This window comes from Coffea arabica, chromosome 4c (genome assembly GCF_036785885.1).
Source record: "Coffea arabica cultivar ET-39 chromosome 4c, Coffea Arabica ET-39 HiFi, whole genome shotgun sequence".
NCBI lineage: Eukaryota > Viridiplantae > Streptophyta > Magnoliopsida > Gentianales > Rubiaceae > Coffea > Coffea arabica.
The window spans coordinates 26409925-26427177 of NC_092316.1; the positions used below are offsets into that span (position 1 = coordinate 26409925).

The 17253-nt window shown below is 41.2% G+C and overlaps 2 protein-coding genes across 2 annotated transcripts; one reads left to right on the forward strand and one right to left on the reverse strand.

Annotated features, from left to right (window-relative positions):
- Positions 1 to 429: 429 nt before the first annotated feature.
- Positions 430 to 5025, reverse strand: LOC140004742 (uncharacterized). Its single transcript, XM_072044886.1, has 5 exons — positions 3631 to 5025; positions 3208 to 3447; positions 2859 to 3120; positions 1215 to 2108; positions 430 to 551 (listed from the first exon to the last, which is right to left on the reverse strand). Exons 1-5 carry the CDS (start codon positions 5023 to 5025, stop codon positions 430 to 432), a joined length of 2913 nt encoding a protein of 970 aa, XP_071900987.1.
- Positions 5026 to 14352: 9327 nt separating this feature from the next.
- Positions 14353 to 16684, forward strand: LOC140004743 (uncharacterized). The gene is made up of 4 exons (XM_072044887.1): positions 14353 to 14592; positions 14686 to 16009; positions 16097 to 16564; positions 16659 to 16684. The coding sequence occupies exons 1-4, from the start codon at positions 14353 to 14355 to the stop codon at positions 16682 to 16684; spliced, it is 2058 nt and encodes a 685-aa protein (XP_071900988.1).
- The last annotated feature ends 569 nt before the right edge of the window (positions 16685 to 17253 follow it).

Sequence of the window (17253 nt, forward strand, 5' to 3'; positions counted from 1 at the left end):
GTTACTATTCATGGCCGACTCCGGATTTCATTTTTTTTATTTTGGGTTATTTTACCATTTTGACCTGTTTACGCTCGTTTGTAAGTTCCGGATCGCTATAGATAGTTCTAGTCTGTATCGTTAGTCCTGGCGAGAGCTGGGCAGGCAGTCCGCTAACCCCTTTGGTTCGCCCTAGGGGAAAGTGGGGCTATCACATAATTGACCGAAATTATTTAATGCTAACAAACAACTAATAATGATAACTAAAAACCTAATTAACAAGCTAGTGATCCACGACTAGTCTTCGCTTGATTCTTCCACTTGAAGGAAAGTGTATAAAGTAGTTTCTCCATGGTGTAATCCTTCAATGGTCCTCAAGTCATCCCCAATTCGTTCTTGAATCGTGCAAACAAGAGCTTGAAGTGATTCTTGGATTTTTCTAGCGCGCGCTCATGTAGTTGGGCCACTTGGTATTTGCATGACTTGGGCACTAGAAGTTCGAGCAGCCGTGAGCCCCTCCTCATTAGTCCCCTCCTCTTGAAGGCGATTTGTCCCCAAATCAAACTCATCGTCTGCATGAAAAGGACTCAAGTCAGACACATTAAATGTAGCATGTACTGCATACTCACCTGGAAGTTCAAGTTGGTAGGCATTGTCATTTATACGCTCCAGGACTTGGAATGGGCCATCCCCCCTTGGGAGTAGCTTGCTACGCCGTTTGAGTGGGAACCTCTCCTTGCGCATGTGGATCCATACCCAATCGCCAGGCTCAAAGACCATCTTGCGGCGCCCCTTGTTGGCACTTTGGATGTATTAAAGTGTACGCTTCTCGATGTTGGCTCGCACCTTAGCGTGTAACTCACGTACATATTCAGCTTTGTTCTTACCATCCAAGTTAACTCTCTCATGAACAGGTAAAGGAGTTAAATCCAAAGGTGTGAGAGGGTTAAAGCCATACACAATTTCAAAAGGCGAATAATGTGTAGCAGAATGAACAGTGCGATTGTATGCAAATTCCACATGTGGTAAGCAATCTTCCCAAGATTTAATGTTCTTTTTTATAATTGCGCGCAACAGGGTAGATAAAGTCCTATTAACCACTTCGGTTTGACCATCCGTTTGTGGGTAACTAGAAGTAGAAAATAATAATTTAGTACCTAGTTTACACCACAAAGTTTTCCAAAAATAGCTAAGGAATTTGGCGTCCCTATCAGAAACAATAGTGCGTGGCATGCCATGTAATCTAACTATCTCACGAAAGAATAAATCTGCAACATGCTTAGCATCATCTGTTTTATGACAAGGAATAAAATGGGCCATTTTGGAAAAGCGGTCAACTACCACATAGATTGAATCATGTCCTATTCTAGTCCTAGGTAGTCCAAGCACGAAATCCATTGACAGATCAACCCATGGTTCATGTGGAATTGGTAAAGGTGTATAGAGACCATAAGGGTGTACCTTTGATTTTGCTTGGTGACAAGTCACACACCTTTCAATGTCCCGTTCTACGTCACTCCTCATGCGTGGCCAGAAGAAATGCTCTTGGAGAATCATTAAGGTCTTGGCAATGCCAAAGTGTCCCATTAGTCCTCCTCCATGAGCTTCTCTCACCAGGAGTGTGCGCATGGAGCTCTTGGGAATGCAAAGCTTGTCCTTGTAGTATAAGAACCCCTGAGAGATGAAATAGTGCTCACGAGAGTGTCGTGGCAAGGAGACAAAAATCTCACCAAAATCTGAGTCAGTGGCATAAAGATCTTTAAGAAATTCAAAACCAAGCAACTTAGCATCTAATGTAGTGATAAGTGTATACCTTCGTGAGAGTGCATCAGCCACAACATTCGTCTTACCTGTCTTGTATTTGATCACAAAGGTAAAACTGTCAATGAAGGTAATCCATCTCGCATGTCGCTTACTCAACTTGTCTTGGGACTTGATATGCTTGAGCGACTCATGATCGGTGTGCAAGACAAACTCACGTGGGCGAAGGTAATGTTGCCATGTTTGTAGAGCTCGCACTAAGGTCATGAGTTCCTTATCATAGGTTGAGTAGTTTAGAGCAGCTCCATTCAACTTCTCGCTAAAGTAGGCAACCGGGCGACCCTCTTGGAGTAAAACAGCTCCAATACCTATACCAGAAGCATAACACTCTACTTCAAAAGCTTTGTCAAAATTAGGTAAACTAAGAACAGGTGCATGTGTGAGCTTGTGTTTAAGTAATTGGAAAGACTTAGCTTGTTCCTCTCCCCAATGAAATTGTACATCTTTCTTGACAATTGACGTAAGTGGGGCAGCAATGGTGCTAAAATCCTTGACAAAACGCCTATAGAAGCTTGCCAAGCCATGGAAACTTCTCACCTCACTTACATTGGTAGGGGTTGACCATTCACTAATAGTCTTCACCTTTTCTTGATCAACATGAATTCCCTGCTCGCTAACAACATATCCTAGGAAAACCAATTGATTTGTGCAAAAGGTACACTTCTTAAGGTTAGCGTAGAGGCTTGCCTTGCGAAGTGCATCGAGGACCATTTGTAAATGCACAACATGCTCATCTAGAGTCTTACTATAGATCAAAATGTCATCAAAGTAAACGACCACAAATTTACCAATGAAAGAGCGTAAAACATGATTCATGAGTCTCGTAAAAGTACTTGGTGCATTGGTTAGCCCAAAAGGCATGACCAACCACTCAAAAAGTCCATGTTTGGTTTTAAATGCAGTTTTCCATTCATCTCCTTCTTTCATGCGAATTTGATGGTAACCACTTTTCAAATCAATCTTAGTAAAAATGATAGCACCATGTAATTCATCAAGCATGTCATCCAAACGAGGTATGGGATGGCGGTACTTTACCGTTATGGCATTAATCGCCCTACAATCAGTGCACATTCTCCATCCTCCATCTTTCTTCGGAACAAGTACAACTGGTACAGCACAAGGGCTTAGACTCTCTTGAATCCAACCCTTACTAAGCAACTCCTCCACTTGTCGTTGTTGCTCCTTGGTTTCCTCAGGATTGGTCCTATATGGTGCCTTGTTTGGAAGGGAAGAGCCAGGAATGAAATCAATTTGATGTTCAATTCCCCTTAATGGAGGCAAACCATTAGGTATATCCTCAGGAAAGACGTCTTGATACTCCTGTAAGAGGTTAGTAATAACACTAGGCAAAGAAGCATCAAGAGCATTAGTGAGTAAGGATTCCTTGCCAAATAAAATAAATAAAACCTGATTAGAATGCAAGGCCTTTCTCACATCTTTCACCTTGGCAAGCATGCTGGGTTTTCTCTCCTGTGTGGGCTCGAAGACCGAATGAGAGTGATCCAACTTGCTTGAAGAAGGGTCGGCCAACACTAATTTCTTAGCTTTGGCATTGTCCTTCTTGGTGGTAGCATGCAAGTCGTACTCTTTTTGTAGACTAACTTGATCCTCATGTACTTGTTGAGGTGTAAGAGGTGCAAGTGTAATCTTTTTACAATTATGCATAAAAGAGTATTTGTTCAAGAAACCATCAAAAGTAACTCTTTTGTCAAATTGCCAAGGACGCCCTAAGAGTATATGTGCAGCTTGCATTGGTACTACATCACACATAACATCATCTTCACACCTACCAATGCGAAAAGTAACCAAAACTTGTTTATGAACACGTACCTCTCCACTGTTGTTTAACCACTGAAGCTTGTAGGGACGGGGATGCTCACTAGTTGGCAAGTTTAGTTTCTCCACCATCAATGCACTAGCAACATTAGTGCAACTTCCGGGGTCAATTACCAAACTGCATACCTTGTTGGTCACATGGCACCTCGTGTAAAAGATGTTGTCACGTTGAAGCTCATCTTTACTAGCTTGAGTAGCTAGTGCTCTCCTTGCTACCAATCCAACTTTGTCTTGAGTTGGAACTTCCTCTATCTCATCTTCCTCTTCAACCAAGGGAGGCATGTCTTTGTAATCCTCCTCTTCATCATCAGTGACAATGTCTCCATTTGGTAGGACAAGCATGGCCCTTGGGTTTGGACATTGGCTTGCAATATGCCCAACTCCTTGACACCTCCAACATTTGGTGTCACGATTCCTAGGTTTTGAAGTTTCAATTGTTGGCTTTGAAACAACCTTGGAGTCGGTTTTGGTAAAAGGTGGCCGTGAGCTTGACCCTTGATCTTGCTTCGGCTTTGGAGTGTTCCAAACGTTCGGACCTCTCTCCTCCCTCCTGGGCTGGAATGGTCGAGTAAATGGTTGTGGATTAGTGTTATAATTTCTGGTGGTACCCCTCCGCTTGAGCCTTTGCTCAATCTTGATAGCCTTGTCCACCATATCGTCTATCTCCACATAGTATTGAAGCTCAAGTTGATCGGCTATTTCAACCCTTAGACCACTGAGAAATCTTGCCATTGTAGCCTCTTGATCTTCTTGAATATTAGCTCGCAACATGGAGATTTCCATGTCCTTGTAGTAGTCCTCAACTGAGCGTTGACCTTGCGTCAAGGTTTGAAGTTTTTGGTACAAGTCTCTATGGTAGTGACTTGGTACAAATCGCTTCTTCATAAGTCTCTTGAGCTCAGTCCAAGTGGTTATAGGTGGCTCACCACACCTTCTCCTGCTGGTAGCCACTTGTTCCCACCAAACTATGGCATAGTCGGTGAATTCTACTATGGCAAGTCTCAATTTTTGTGCATCGGTGTAGTCATTACAATCGAATACTAGCTCTACCCGACTCTCCCATTCAAGGTATGTATCCAGATCGGATTTGCCTTGGAATGGAGGAATCTTCATCTTAATCCCTTTGATTACATCACCAATTGCTCTTGTGCTTCTCTTCGGTCTCCCTTGCCCGTATGCCTCACGGTCCGAATCGGCATTGGAGTCACTAGATTCCTCCAGGGTGGATTTTCCCCTAGATTTCCTAGAAGAAACCCTAGATGAACTTAGTTGATCAATCTGCTCATGGATCGTTTCCAGTCTTTGGTCAAATCTCCTCTGCATTTCCTTCCACATAGCATCCATTTTAAGTGATAACTGAGCAATGGTAAGTTCATTTTCCTGAGACATGGTGAAACCTGCAAAACTTGACAAATTGTTAGTAGAAAATGCCTCACTCGCTCCCTTAAGTGTTGCACTACTCTCGTGTTTTCACTCAAGTGTTTATGGCACTCTAATGCTCTTACCGATTCACTCCTCAAGCCACTTGATTGTTTCCTTTGAAGAAATCAGAAATTTCTCAAGGAAATTCAATCAAACTTGAATCAAATAGCTCCCAATTGTATCAAAAGAACAAGGAACAAAAGTAGAAACGGAAAACTCAAGTAATGAATTTTGACAAGGAATGGAACGAGGAAAGAATTGATGTAAAAAAAATGTCCACGCACAATGATGGAGTTTCCCAAGTGTTTTACTTAATTTCCTAATTGATTTTTGGAAACAAGTTAGGTGTTGTACTTATTTGGAAATTTCCTTAAAGTCGTCTAACCAAATCAGAATTGTTACCAAAAAAATACCAGATTTCCTTTCTCTTTAACCTTCCTAAAGTCGGCTGCTAACCAAGTGCCAAACAGTTTTTTTTTTTGGCAGTTTCCTATTCTAACCGAAACTATCCTCTGAAAATTCCAGAATTCCTCTTCTTAAATCCCTCTCAAAGTCGGCTAGAACTTCCTAAAAACTTTCCAGATTTGGTAGCTTCCTCACCTCTAAAATTTTCCAGAATTTCCTCTTCTTAAAGCCAACCCTTGCCCCTCAAAATTTTCGTCCCTTACTCTCCCTTAAGAACAAACAATTTGGCCCCCTCCTCTTTACTCCACACAAGGACAGTTTCAACGCTTGGTTCTAAACAATGGCTTCACAAGTTGATACAAGCGACGTCACTCAAGAATTCCCCAAGCGGCTTGCTCAAGAAATTCCCAAGAGGTTTACTCCTAAGCCAAGGAAGCCCCGTATGGATGCAAGGATGTACAAGAAACTTTTTATACGAAGAGAGGTGCAAATCTTCAAGAATCAAGATGGTCAAGATCCTCACAAGTCTCAACGGGTGATACAAGTGATCAAGGCTCAAGGTGCTCAAGATTTTCAAGAAGAAGTTGGTCAGAATTTTTAAACCCTTCCTTTGCCTTAAATTTCTGTTTTTGCGGATCAAATTCAAGGAACAAAGTGTAGCAAATCAGGTCTTGGCAATAAAGAATCAAGTTCCTTCTTTTCTTTCTTGTTCGGCCTTGTCCTAGCTGATTGTGTGTTTCCTTTTTTTTTTCTTTTTTTTTTGACTCTACGAACACACAATTACTCGGCTGTTTTTGGGTAAAATTCCAGAATTTAATGTCACTCCAATGTTCTCCTTCAATCCTCCAATAACTATCAAGACATGTATCAAAATTTTGAGACTTCAAGATTAGTTTCAAGAAACTCAAGAATCCCTAGATTATTGTAGTCCCTCTTCAAGATTCCAACCCCAAACAAGTTTAACCACAGAATCAGTTTGGGAAATTAACTAGAACAACTTGGCGGAGTAAACTTAAAGTTTGGACAGATTTGGCAAGACTTGCGCCCAAGGAAAAACCTAGTTGCAAGTGAAAACCCTAGTCGTCGAAATTTTTTTTTTTTGATATTTAAACAGAATATGCAAGGAACAAAACACGGCTACACTTGAAGGTAGATTTTAAGAGAAAATTCACGCACCAAGTAATGCACGAAGTGGACACAAAGCTAAAGAAAACAAATAGCGACGGAACAAGAACAAACAAAGGCGGACAGAAATTTTTTTTTTTGTAATAATAATCGGACTTGACACAAAGAGAGACACAACCAGTTTTGCAAGATAAAATTTACTAGAAAGCTTACGAAACAAACTCAACGGGATATACTTGATGTCGTCGACTAGCTCTGGATACCAACTGATGTGAGACGGATCTAGACGAACACCAAGTTGGGATGATTTGCGGAACATTGACCCTTCTAGAATCACAAGCCACGAACTAAGGAGATTCCTTAACCCAAGACTAGCAAATTTAGTGGACCAAAAGTATAGATAGAAGAACGCCACAATCAAGGTGACTACTTGATTGATAAGTTCGATGAACAACTTGAGATTAATTCTCAAGCATTCAAAGGAAATTCTCTTGAGGCAAGAGAGAGTGAATAAACTCACAAATATTTTGTAAAAAATCTGAATCCCCTTCATGAATGAATACCTAGGCTATATATAGCCTTACAAGACAAAACCCTAGACCGCCAATGGACGATCTTGCCCTTCATTAAGGGTGTAATTGTCCAAGTTGTATTAACTTAATATCTAACAACTAATTAACTAATCTAAGACTCAGAATTCGGCCAAAGGTAAAGTGTAATTGATCGAAATTATTTAATGCTAACAAACAACTAATAATGATAACTAAAAACCTAATTAACAAGCTAGTGATCCACGACTAGTCTTCGCTTGATTCTTCCACTTGAAGGAAAGTGTATAAAGTAGTTTCTCCATGGTGTAATCCTTCAATGGTCCTTAAGTCATCCCCAATTCGTTCTTGAATCGTGCAAACAAGAGCTTGAAGTGATTCTTGGAATTTTCTAGTGCGCGCTCGTGTAGTTGGGCCACTTGGTATTTGCATGACTTGGGCACTAGAAGTTCGAGCAGCCGTGAGCCCCTCCTCATTATGTAGCTTCATTATTGTTGTTATTACTTGGATTGGATTGGTTGAAGTGGGCTCTATGAATTCCCACCTTGGTTGTATGGGCTGATATGATGATATAATGCTTGGTTTGAGTTGTTTAAGTGTTGTTTAAGATGATTATGGAAAGAGAAACGGAGGAAAAATTGAAGGAATATTTCATTTGGGTGATGGCCGAAACTGTCCTATCTTTGCCATGCCTTTATTTCAAATTTTTGATGCTCAAATGACTGTGAAACTGATGTATATATGTTGTATATGGTGTGTAGAAAGTTTGTACCAAAAATCATTTGAATTGGTTGAGTAAAACTTGAAATTTCGAAATGTGAAGAAACCTGAAAAATGTGTACGGACAGCTTGAACAGTGTTCCTTTGATTGAATATATCTTTTTGTACAGACATCAAAATCGAGTGCCGTTTGCTGAATTTGAAAATAGACAGTTACAGCTTTCCAACGGTATAAAATTTACTTTCTAGTTCGAAATGAGTGAGCCGCAGTGAGTCGGCAAAATTGCTGTCCTGTTCTATTGGCCTATCCAAGAGAAAGGTAGAAGTTGCACTTTGTGGCTCTATTTTCTCTCACTTATGAATTGATTTTGAAAAACATTTTTACTGATGAAATGTAGCCTTATGATTCTAGTTTCCAAAGCCACCGACCATTCTCAATTTCAAGTTGTATTGAGTGAGATATGGTTCAATTTTCAAACTGTAGCAAAGCTGGAAATCTGGAAAACTCTTCCTTCTTGCTAGCCGACTGGTCTAGTTTAACTTGGGATGTTTTGCTTCAAAGATCTTGATGTCCATTGCTTGTCAAATACATAGGAAATGTTTCTTGGACCTTGGTTTCAAAAATGAATCAAATTGGAGTTGATCTCATTGGGCAAAATGTTTGAAAAGGAAAGAAAACCAAAAAGACAGATTTGCTTTGGGAGATTTCTTGAACTTTGGTAGTTTTATTAACTACCTTCCCATATGTTTTTTTATGTGAATATTGATAGTGAAGTAGTTCTCATATGGAAGATGGTGTGTACCAAATTTGGTGTTATTCTAAGACCATTTCGATACCCAAATGATGTGCCAAAATTGTTCTTCAAACCTGGAAAATTTACAGAACTGTCTTCGATTTTGGCCAACTTTGAGCAGCTATATCTTGATGCTCAAAACCCTGAATCTAGTTTCATTTGTTGTGTTTGAAAACTTGATTTGGATTTCTTAATGTGTTATGAATTTCAGAGGCTAGTTCACTTCCTGTGAATTTTGCCGAATTTGCAAAGTTTGCCGAAAAACATGACTGAAACTGCCTTGTTTACTAGATCAGCCACTTTGAGCTGAAAAATGATTGTCTTCCGTTTAGAATCTTGGAAAAGTGTCAATTCCAACGGTGTAAGATTTTCCATTTTTGGACCTACAGAGTGCAAGTTCTGATTTTCCTAAGTTCGATGTGTAAAACTGAAATTTTCCAACTTGATGAGAAATGAGTTTTTGGAAACTTTTCTCTACCCTTTGATAATGATTAACCGTTTTAAACTTGATTTCATGAAGGAAATCAGTTTTTCTTGTATTAATAAAGCCTTACTTTTGAACTTTTATTTTGAGTGGCTAAAGTTCTTTGTTTGAGGTATTGACTAGTCTAAATGAGTGTACCTTCTTTCTTGATTAATACGTGATTGTGAGTGATAAATACTTGTTAATTGTTTAGGTGCTCAAGGAGATTTTGAAAGGAATCTTGGTGCGGACACTTAAAGCTTTGTTTGCTCACTTATTTTGAATCGGTGACTGTCAAGTGCATGTTAAATGCCTATGTGATTGAAATGTGAATTGTACAAGTGTTATACATGAGACGTAAACTTGTCGAGACGAGTGTGTTCTTTATCGCGTTCGTTCTCCCTCAAGTGATGCTACAATTGAATTGTGCTATGTGAATTGATATTCAAATTGTGTGAAGTGAATTGTTATATGAGTTAAGTGAAGTGTTGCCATTGCAAATTACATTTGTGTTGACTCGACGTCGATCGAAGTAAATCTTATTGACAAATCGTATTTTACTCGTGGTGACGCCCTTGTCCTCTCTCGCTCTCTGAACTACGTGGTACTTAATACCTGAATACGTATGATAGGTAATTGTGCATGAACACGTTTAACTCGTGAGCTCTGAGCGGAAGCATGTACCACACCAATTCGGGTAGGAGGTGCCTCTCATACCGTCTCAGTGCTAAAATCGGTTCCCTGAGCGATAGCATGTACCACACCGGTTCGGGTGGGAGGTGCCTCGCATGTCGACTCAGAATCATAAACAATGATTGGTAATTGTACATATGATTGGTGTGAGATCTCGATTCGTCCTTAATTTTGAATAAGGATTATTAGTGCTAAATTTTGCTATAAAATTTGATTTTAAGGATGATGGTAATTCTTTACATGTGATTTTGCTTTTAAAATAAAAAAACCTTAATTTGAAATTTTATTAAAACCCTAATGGATTTACACCTTTGATATTTTTACACAAAACCCTAGTTTACGTATTAATCATAAGTTTATGTGGTAGTAAATATTATGCATGCTAATGTATGTTTTCGTATGAGTAGATACCGGATTCAATTTCTTTTATAAAGGTTAAGTAGGATTAGAAAGCTACAAAGTCTTACACTAGTAAATTCCCTAGTGTTTTGCTAATTGAATAACCTTAAGTTGGGTTTAAAACCCTTAATTGAGCTAATGTATAAAGATTGTTGTTTAATTGCATTTGTGTATGCTAATTGTGAGACCCCGAAAATTTTCTTATTTTTCGGGTATTTATTTTGGGACTTTTAAGTCTATTTTTGGGGTTTTATTTTATATGTAGGTTTTCTGGGGAATTTTATGAGAAAATATGAATTTTGCATCATTTTCTGGGTTTAGGTCAATTTCTGTGCTTATAGAGGTGTACAGTGCATGTGGGACCCACTAGGGTAATCGGTACCGGTAAATGTGACTTTGGGAAATTTTCTATACGGAAGCTTTAGTACCTAGTGTTATGAGCTAATTAGTGGTTAGCTAGTATAATTAAGTTTTACAAGACAAAGATGTTGGATAAGCTTGGAAAACACATGTTGAGATCTTATTGGAAGTTGGACTTTTGACTTTCACTTTACCTTTCTTATTAAGAGAAAAATTGATCCAAAATTACTCATTTTTCTCTTGCTCATTGCCGACCAACCTTGAAGGAAGAAAGAAAGAAAACTCTTCAAGTTTTGCTTCATTTCTTGGCCAAATCTTGCAAACCAACCATTAATCTTTCAAATTTCTCCACAAAACTTGCTTGCTAGGAAGGATTGAACTACTTGGTGGTTTTTGTTTGAAGAGAAAAGCTATCCTCTACCTTGTATCCCACATTTGTAAGGTAAGCAAGTTAGGAAATGTTTATTTGTTGGTTGTGAGATGAAATTAGTACATGTTAGTGGTTATAGATGCCATTTTATGGGTTATTTCAAGACTTGTGGTTGAGTTATGGAAATTTTCTATTTATTGAGGAATTTTCTGTTTTATATGATAACTTATGGTTGAGTTGGGTGTGGTGGATTTATATGGCTTGATTTAGAGCCTTGGTGTGTTAATGGTGTTTCATTGTAGAAAATTTCAGCATTTGTAGGATTTTCGGTTTTTAGGTTTTGGTATAAATTGGGGTTTTCCTATGTATGGTATATATGCTAGTAGTTGATGTGTATTTGATTATATTGTGGCTTAAATGGGATGAATGGACTAAATTTTGATATATAAGTGTATTGGTATAAGTTGAATGGTTGTGGTTAGGTTGGAAATGTGAAGAAATTAAGATGGTTTTGTATTGAGAAGGATTTGAGTAGAAATGGATAAGTTTTGGGTTTTTACTCACATTCCACACCTTAATGTTTCATTGTATTGGCTTTTGAGCAACTTGCATTAGTAAGTTAAACTTGTACGTTGAATTGTGTTTGAGTCTTCAATATGGTTATTTGCTTGTTTTAGGTCGTACCGGTGGGCCGGGACCTACACCTGATTCAAACGTGTGACTTGCTTGAAAATTTGGTGAGTGTACCAGTATATGATGAGCATACTTGTTATGTGATTTTAAATGTCTTGATTTGGGTCGAGAGTGTACTTGATCGCTCTTGACCACTTACTTGCATTTGTCCATTTTTGTTTGGATGTGAAATGGTATATGTTCATGATTTGACATGTGATGGGGCAATGCCTTAATATTAATGTGGAATTGAGCTCATACCCTTAGACCGTTATTCGAGTCGAGCCGGCAAGGGCTTGGGCGATTCGTTAATGAGCCTTTGGGTTCTTGATAGGCGAGTGGAGTGTTAACTCCTCGACCTTGTGGTATACTCGAGTATTACCCTTTTGGAACTATGAGGCGGCGGGCCCGAATAGGGGGTGAATGGTGGAAGGAAATGGTGCGAAGTGGTGTCTACGGATCTTGGTTTGTTTAAATGGTTGACGGAGTGTCAACGTGTGAGATCAAGTATGGCAATCGGAAATCGGCCCTTGAGGGTCGCATGTATCCTTTTATATGTGTATGTTGTATGAAGGTGTTTATGTATATGTGTTAATAGTTGTAGCATGAAATTGTGCATTTGGTACCTCACGAGCGTAAGCTCACCCCCGTTGTTTTGTTTTCCTTACAGGAGCGATGTTGAACCACAGTTTGAGATGAGTTGAGCTAGTGACATAGTTAGTTTTGAAAGCTCCTCGAACATTTGAAACTTCGATGTATTTGAACTCAAGTGTTTGTGTTTGAATTGTATAAGGACACTTTCTTATGTATAGATGACATGTATGTATGGTTCACCAAGTCTTGGATTCGTTATTTGGTGTATGTGTACAATCGCCGGTTTTAAAAATGAAAGCAGGAAATTTTGGAAAACCACTGCCTGGAATCCGGCCTAGAATCCGGCCAGCTTCTGGCCGGATATAAGGCCGGATAGGCAGGGGAAAAGGAAAAAAAAAAGAGAAAAAAATTGGACTCTGGCTACTGCCCAGAATCCGGCCAACTTCCGGCCGGATTGTTGGCCGGATTGGCAGGGGACATTTCGAAAATTTTGGTTTAGCCTCGGCCTCCTATCCGGCCGAGAATCCGGCCGGATATCCGGCCAGATTCTGGCCGGATAGTGACGTGGCCGGTCACTGTTCATCCGCGGCAAAATTTTCGTTTTCCGTTTTCTGGTCCGATGGAAGTGCTCGAGCATTGTACTTTCTTGTACAATGATATTATTGTTCTAATAACACCTTAAGGGGGAAAATTGTTCATTTTGTCGAGTTTTCTTTTATGAATTAAATCCGACTTGATTGTTTTGCGACCCGTAGTCCCGGCGAGAGCTGGGCAGGCGGTCCGTCAACCCCTCCGGTTCGCCCTAGGGGATGATGGGGTCGTCACAAGTGGTATCAGAGCCTAGGTTTAGATTAACCTGGGCATGTTAGAACTTACTTGATTTGGAATTTGTATTTGATTGTTTTCCTAAGGGTGTTGGGGATTAATGATACTTTTGTGTAGGATGGACGTGCCTAGTGGCTCCCGTGTGCGATCGACCGCGAAGCAAGGCCGTGGAGTACTTCCTATGATCAAGTACCAAATCCGGCCGAGTGGGGCGACTCTACGTTGGAGTCCGGCGAGTCGATTTCGACGTTGTGAGTGCCGTCACAAGTTTACCTACCCCAATACTCTTGTGTTTGCGGTGGACAAAGAACGAAAAGAGTTTGCCAAGGATTATGCTAAGATTGAAGCCGAAGTGAAACAATTAAGAGAGGCCAACAAGAGGCAAGCGGAGCGTATTAAGGAGTTGGAGTATGACCTGAGCGAAGGTCAAGATAGGGTGGATGATTTGTGTACGCAACTTGGGGAGATGCGCAAACGTATGACCAAGAGGGCGAGACAACTGAGGGAGAACGCCGGAACAATGTTAAATTTGTGTGAAGACCTACTAGGGGACGAGAGTGTCGAGAGTTCTAGTGTAGGAGGTGGGGTTGGAAGTGAACCCTCCCAAGCGAATAGGTCCTCTAGTCCCACGGTAGGCTAGGGAATGGCTTTTAAGCCATTTTGGATGATTTTGACTTGTATATATAAGGGACACGGAATGGTAGGCCGGGGAGGACTCTTAGCTAGTGGTGTTGTATATAGGACCAGTTTTGTATATATTACTTTTGTATTGCCCTTTCCGTAAGACGTTTCCTGTTTGTACCTGACTGACTACTTTGGTGTAAATGTTTGATCTTGTTATGAATACTATGACTATGTGTTATGTGTTCAAGTGTGTTATGAAGTGATTGTTTGATTTTGTGGCCATATTTCTTGTTAAGTACAGGGATGTGTGCCCTTTAGTGTTAAAGTTATATTCATGGGTATATTTTGATTATAGATTGAACTAGAGTGATGGAAGGCACGCGTAGTGGCCGGGGGCGCGGACGTGGGGGTAGACATCCCACGACTGAACAGGGTACGGGAGCTACAGTGCCCGAACCAACTCCTGAACCCCAAATCGATCCCAATGTGCAGGTAGCCGCTGCTATCCAGCGGATGACCGATCTTTTAGCCCAGGTGGTACAACAACAGGGCCCCAACCCTAATCCACCAGTTGGCAATCCTGGAAACCCCGGAAATCATGTCGAGAGCGAAGATCGAGCTCTCTAACGATTCCAAAAATTTTCACCGCCCAAATTTCTTGGAGGACCCGATCCTGATGTGGCCGAACAATGGTTAGAAAAGATGATAGATATTTTTGCCGCTCTACATTACTCGGAAGAGAGGCAAGTGACCTTTGCGGTTTTTCAACTTGAAGGTGCCGCTCGCTCATGGTGGAATATTATCCGGACGAAGTGGGAGCGAGAACAGACACCAAGGACCTGGATGAATTTTGTACGGGAATTCAATGCCAAGTACTTTCCGCCGCTGGTTCAAGAGAAGAAAGAGGACGAATTTATTCGTCTACGCCAAGGAACGCAATCGGTAGCCGAATATGAGAGCCAATTCACACGTTTATCCAAATTTGCTCCTGAGCTCATTTTAACCGAACAAAGGAGGGCTAGGCATTTTCTTCAGGGGCTTAATGTGGAAATCCAGAAGGATTTGGCCGTTGCCCAAATCACTACTTTTAGTGATGCCGTTGAGAAGGCATTACGATCCGAGAACGCTAGGCTCCAGGTGAGGAACTTCCAAAATCGAAAGCGTGGAGCTGCTGGAAGTACCTCAACTCAAGGTGATAAGAGTGCCCCTTCCCCTCCTAAGTTTGGACGGGGAGCTGGAGGGGGACGATTTACGAGTCCGGCTCGAGGGGCTCCTTCTCGAGGAAGCCAACCAGGGCGAGGGCCGCCGAGGAGCACCGCACAAGGGAGTTCTGCTACTGTTGCACGTGGGCCGTGTAACTTTTGTGGAAAACCCAATCATACGGAGGACGACTGCTGGAGGAAGCAGAATAAGTGTTTGCGGTGCGGAAGTGCGGAGCACCGGTTCGCCAACTGTCCGGTCCAGGCACGCGAGACGAGAGGAACTACCCCGGCGACATCCAAGGCTACCTCAAGTCAATCGAGGGTAGATAGTACCAAACCAAAGGTACCTGCACGGGTGTACTCCATTGAACAACGGCCAGTTCCTGACTCTGCAGAGGTAGTGGAAGGTACGATTCCTGTCTTCCACCGCCTAGCTAGAATTTTGATAGATCCTGGAGCTACCCATTCTTTTGTTAACCCCGAATTTATGTGTGGAATTGATATAAATCCTGTCACTCTCCCTTATGAGTTGGAAGTTAGTACACCTACGGGGGACCAAAGCTTGATTTCTAGTAAAATGTATACGAATTGTGAGATCTGGATAGGTGAGCGGAAATTATTGGGGAATTTGATAAGTCTAGCCATAAAGGGATACGATGTGATATTAGGCATGGATTGGCTGGCTCGGTACGATGCACAGCTAGATTGTAAGAGGAAAACTGTTGAATTTCGCATTCTTGGAGAGGCGACTTTGAGGTTAGATGTGAGGGGTAGTCTAGCCTCATCTGCTATGATATCGGGTATTCGAGCTAGGAAATTATTAAGTAGAGGGGCACAGGGGTTCCTAGCTCTTCTTATTAACACTCCTATTGACAAGCTGAAAATAGAAAATGTTCCGATAGTGAGTGAATACCCTGATGTTTTTCCTGACGAGTTGGTGAACTTGCCTCCAGAGAGAGAAGTGGTGTTCGAAGTGAACCTTTGTCCAGGGGCCTCCCCTATTTCTAAAACCCCTTACCGAATGGCACCCGCGGAACTCAAAGAGTTAAAACTACAGTTGCAAGACCTTTTAGAGCGGGGGTTTATTCACGAGAGCGGATCGCCTTGGGGGGCGCCCGTTCTCTTTGTCAAGAAGAAGGACGGGACTTTGAGACTCTGTATTGACTACCGAGGGTTGAACAACGTGACGATTAAGAATAAGTACCCCTTACCCCACATTGATGAGTTATTTGACCAATTGCAAGGTGCGGTGGTCTTTTCGAAATTAGACCTTCGACAGGGGTACTACCAGCTGTTGATTAAGAAAGAAGATGTGCCCAAAACTGCTTTCAATTCCCGGTATGGGCATTTCGAATTTGCCGTGATGCCTTTTGGATTGACCAATGCCCCTGCTGCTTTCATGGACCTTATGCACCGAATTTTCAAGCCCTTTCTTGACCGATTTGTTGTTGTTTTCATCGATGACATATTGGTTTACTCAAAAACCCGTGAGGAGCATGAACAACATTTGAGAGAGGTCCTACAAACCCTGAGGGAGCACCAGTTGTATGCCAAATTTAGCAAATGTGAATTTTGGCTAGACAAAGTGTCTTTTCTGGGGCACGTGATATCAAAGGAGGGAATTGCGGTAGATCCGGCTAAGGTGGAGGCCGTGACTGAGTGGAAGCGACCCGAGAACCCTACTGAGATTCGAAGTTTTCTAGGGTTGGCAGGTTATTACCGGCGATTTATTAAGGATTTTTCGAAACTTGCCAGTCCCTTGACCGATTTAACAAAGAAGGGTGGTCGATTTTTGTGGAGTGATAGGTGTGAAACTAGCTTTCAAGAGCTGAAACGGAGATTGACAATGGCCCCTATTTTAGCCTTACCTAACGGCCCAGACGGTTTTACCGTTTACACCGACGCCTCCAAAGAAGGATTGGGATGTGTACTAATGCAACACCGAAATGTGATAGCTTATGCTTCCTGGAAATTGAAAATTCATGAACAAAACTATCCCATCCATGACCTAGAATTGGCCGCAGTTGTCTTCGCTCTGAAAAAGTGGAGACACTATGTGAGGACTCGCAAATTCCTTGCATATTTCTCAAAAATTCCCTTTTATTTGAAAATTATTTGGAAATTATTATTTCATGTTATCCATGGTTCAATCACCCTAGAAAAGTGCCAATGACCATAGGAAATTAGGGTTTTCCTATTCGTTTTCAATTCAAGGTGAAATCGGATTTTTCGTGTAACCGCAGTATAATTATCCGGTACCGAGTAAGGATCAAATTTGGTGCTTAAGAGTGACTTTTAAGTGAGAAATAATATGTGATTAGGAGCAATGAGATAAGGTTAGTGAATGGGAAGTAAAAACCCTAGTACGTGAGTTTTTAAGAAAAACGGCGCGAACCGGCGG